The sequence below is a fragment of the Salvelinus alpinus genome, chromosome 6, assembly GCF_045679555.1.
Source record: "Salvelinus alpinus chromosome 6, SLU_Salpinus.1, whole genome shotgun sequence".
Classification (NCBI taxonomy): Eukaryota; Metazoa; Chordata; class Actinopteri; order Salmoniformes; family Salmonidae; genus Salvelinus; species Salvelinus alpinus.
Genome location: NC_092091.1, coordinates 76,286,663 through 76,289,837, shown reverse-complemented (window position 1 = coordinate 76,289,837; position 3,175 = coordinate 76,286,663). Strand labels below are relative to the sequence as shown.

Genomic DNA, 3,175 nt, shown 5'->3' with positions numbered 1-3,175 from the left:
GTGTTTAGTCAGTCCCCTACCTACCTCAGAGATTCTCCTAGGGCTGGTGGCCTCAGCCTCCATGTGTTTAGTCAGTCCCCTACCTACCTCAGAGATTCTCCTAGGGCTGGTGGCCTCAGCCTCCATGTGTTTAGTCAGTCCCCTACCTACCTCAGAGGTTCTCTTAGGGCTGGTGGCCTCAGCCTCCTCCAGATCATTGAAGGTTGTTTCCCTGGCCACGCCCCCACAGCTGCTCCACTCCTCCCCTGGTACCTTCTCCTGCTTCAGGCCACGCCCCCTCTCCACACCTGGCCACAGGTAAACAAAGAGAACATTTCATTTGGAGTAAAAGGAAAGTAACATTGTGGATAATGGAGTCTCCTCACATCAGATGAAGGAAAGGAAACATCTTATTAAGATGCCACCACCAGCCATGACTGACTCTTTTCTTAAACCAATACTGTCTGATCAGTGATCACCAAAGAATATAACGTACACAATACAGCAGCCCCACTTCAGTGATGCCTCCATATATATATAACCAGTCAAAAGTTTGGACACACATACTCATTCCAGTTGAGGTCGGGTTTCAATTAACAGGTGTGCCTTATTAAAAGTTAATTTGTGGAATTTATTTTCTTCTTAATGCATTTGAGCCTATCAGTTGTGTTGTGAAAAGGTAGGGGAGGTATGCAAAAGACAGACCTATTTGGTGAAAGACCAAGTCCATATTATGGCAAGAACAGCTCAAATAAGCAAAGAGAAATGACAGTCAATTATTACTTTAAGACATGAAGGTCAGTCAATCCAGGAAATTTCAAGAACTGTTCATGTTTCTTCAAGTGCAGTCGCAAAACCCAGAGTTGCCTCTACTGCAGGGGATACGTTCATTAGAGTTAACAGCCACAGAAATTGCAGCCAAAAAATAAATGCTTCACAGAGTTCATGTAACAGACACATCTCAAAATCAACAGTTTAGAGGAGACTGCGTGAATCAGGTCTTCATGGTCAAATTGCTGCAAAGAAACCACTACTAAAGGACAGCTTGGGCCAAGAAACACGAGCAATGGACATTAGACCGGTGGAAATCTTTCCTTTGGTCTTATGAGTCCAAATGTGATACTTTTGGTTACAACCGCCGTGTCTTCGTGAGACGCAGAGCAGGTGAACGGATGATCTCCGCATGTGTGGTTCCCACCGGGAAGCATCCAGGAGGTGTAACGGTGGTGCTTTGCTGGTGACACTGTATGTGATTTATTTATAATTCAAGGCACACTTAATCAGCATGGCTAACACAGCATTCTGCAGCGATACGTCATCCCATCTGGTTTGCGCTTAGTGGGCCTATCATTTGTTTTTCAACAGGACAATGACCTAACACACCTCCAGGCTGTGTAAGGGCTATTTGACCAAGAAGGGGAGTAATGGAGTGCTGCATCAGATGACCTGGCCTCCACAAACACCTGAACTCAACCCAATAGAGATGGTTTGGGATGAGTTGGACCACAGAGTGAAGGAAAAGCAGCCGACAAGTGCTCAGCATTTGTGGAAACTCCTTCAAGACTGTTGGAAAAGCATTCCTAGTGAAGCTGGTTGAGAGAATGCCAAGCGTGTGCAAAGCTGTTAAAAGCGGCTAGTTTGAAGAATCTAAAATGTAAAATATGTTTTGATTTGTTTAACACTTTTTGGGGTACTACATGATTCCATGTGTTATTTCATAGTTTTGATGTCACTATTATTCTACAATGTAGAAAATAATAAAAATAATGAAAAACCCTAGAATGAGTAGGTGTGTCCAAACTTTTGACTGGTACTGTGTCGTTAGATGTCTCTCTTCTCACCTGTCTGTGAAGTTCCTAAGCTTATCTCTTCACCTTCCTTGCCAGCTCTCCCACAGTCCCGACACTTCCCCCTCTGGCCTCCCTCTCTGTTCTCCGACCACTGCAGCCGCGTCTTCAGTGACTCGACCTGTTCCCGGCTCCGGGACACCTCCTCCAGGAAACTATCCTCCACCAGCCTGGTGATCTCGTACATGGCTGACTTAAGGACCGTCTCCATGACTCCGGAGAGCTGAGACTGGAAAGTTATGATGGCTGCGGACATCATGGCAAAGTGTCTATGAGCAGCTAACTACAGTTAAGAGATTTTTGTTCAGGTTGGTCAGTGTTACGATTCCGTATATCAAAAGGAAAAATCGCTAAAATTAGCTGCAAAGATACAGGTAACTAAACCACTTTTGTCTGTGTTAGCATGCTAGCAAACGTTACTGTTGGATGTTGTGGTCTCTACCGAATGCATTTTTAAAAAATAATTTCGAGATATAAGATGTAGCATTTACTGTATATGAGGCTATTCGTATAAATACAAATACCAGAGGTATTGAGAGAAAGCAAGGCTATGGTAGTTGGCTCGGCACTTACTTTGATAGCCAGTCAACACAATAAGCATCCACCCCCCAAAAATGTACTTCCGGAAACAAACCAACGGGTCGGGTAGTGGGACATTCTACGTCGGAACGTTACCTTATTCGAGTTAAAAAGACGACCTTTATTTATTGTGTATAAATTGACAGGAAATGTACACGGGAAGCAATTTATCTCAGCCATCACTCAATGCGTCACACAAAGCACTGTGCGCCGAGTCCATAAAAGAAGAATAAGTCATATCACCAACATAGGCCAATTCTGATCAACCCTGTACTTTTTTGGGGGAAATATTAATATATTGTAGATTCATATGAAAGTGTGGGTTGAGGAGAACCGCTGCCAACAAAAAAAGTAATATCAACAGCTAAATGCATGAATTTGGTGCACTTTAAGATGAACATTGAGAGATTAAATATTTTTCAGGTAACTAACTAGCATCTTCCCACCTGCAACAGCAGACATTGTCAGTATTCAAGTACAGTTACTACTGTGTGGGTCTCTCTACTCTGGAACAGTCTCCTTTGGAACACTCTACTCTGGAACACTCTACTCTGGAACAGTCTCCTCTGGAACACTCTACTTTGGAACACTCTCCTCTGGAACACTCTACTCTGGAACACTCTCCTCTGGAACACTCTACTCTGGAACACATACAGTACCAGTCAAAAGTTTAGACACACCTACTCATTCAAGGGTTTTTCTTTATTTTTACTATTTTCTACATTGTAGAATGATAGTTAAAACATCAAAACTATTAAATAACACATGTG

The 3,175-nt window shown here is 43.1% G+C and overlaps 1 protein-coding gene across 1 annotated transcript in view; it reads right to left on the bottom strand.

Annotated features, from left to right (window-relative positions):
• The window catches only part of LOC139579389 (uncharacterized), a 14,431-nt gene extending 12,002 nt beyond the window's left edge, over window positions 1–2,429 (bottom strand). Inside the window, exons 1-2 of the mRNA XM_071407971.1 lie at window positions 1,821–2,429; window positions 151–287 (exon numbers count right to left, since the gene is read on the bottom strand). Of these exons, the coding sequence (XP_071264072.1) occupies window positions 151–287; window positions 1,821–2,085 (402 nt within the window). The 5' untranslated portion in view covers window positions 2,086–2,429. The remainder of the gene's footprint in view (window positions 1–150; window positions 288–1,820) is intronic.
• Between the last annotated feature and the right edge of the window lie 746 nt (window positions 2,430–3,175).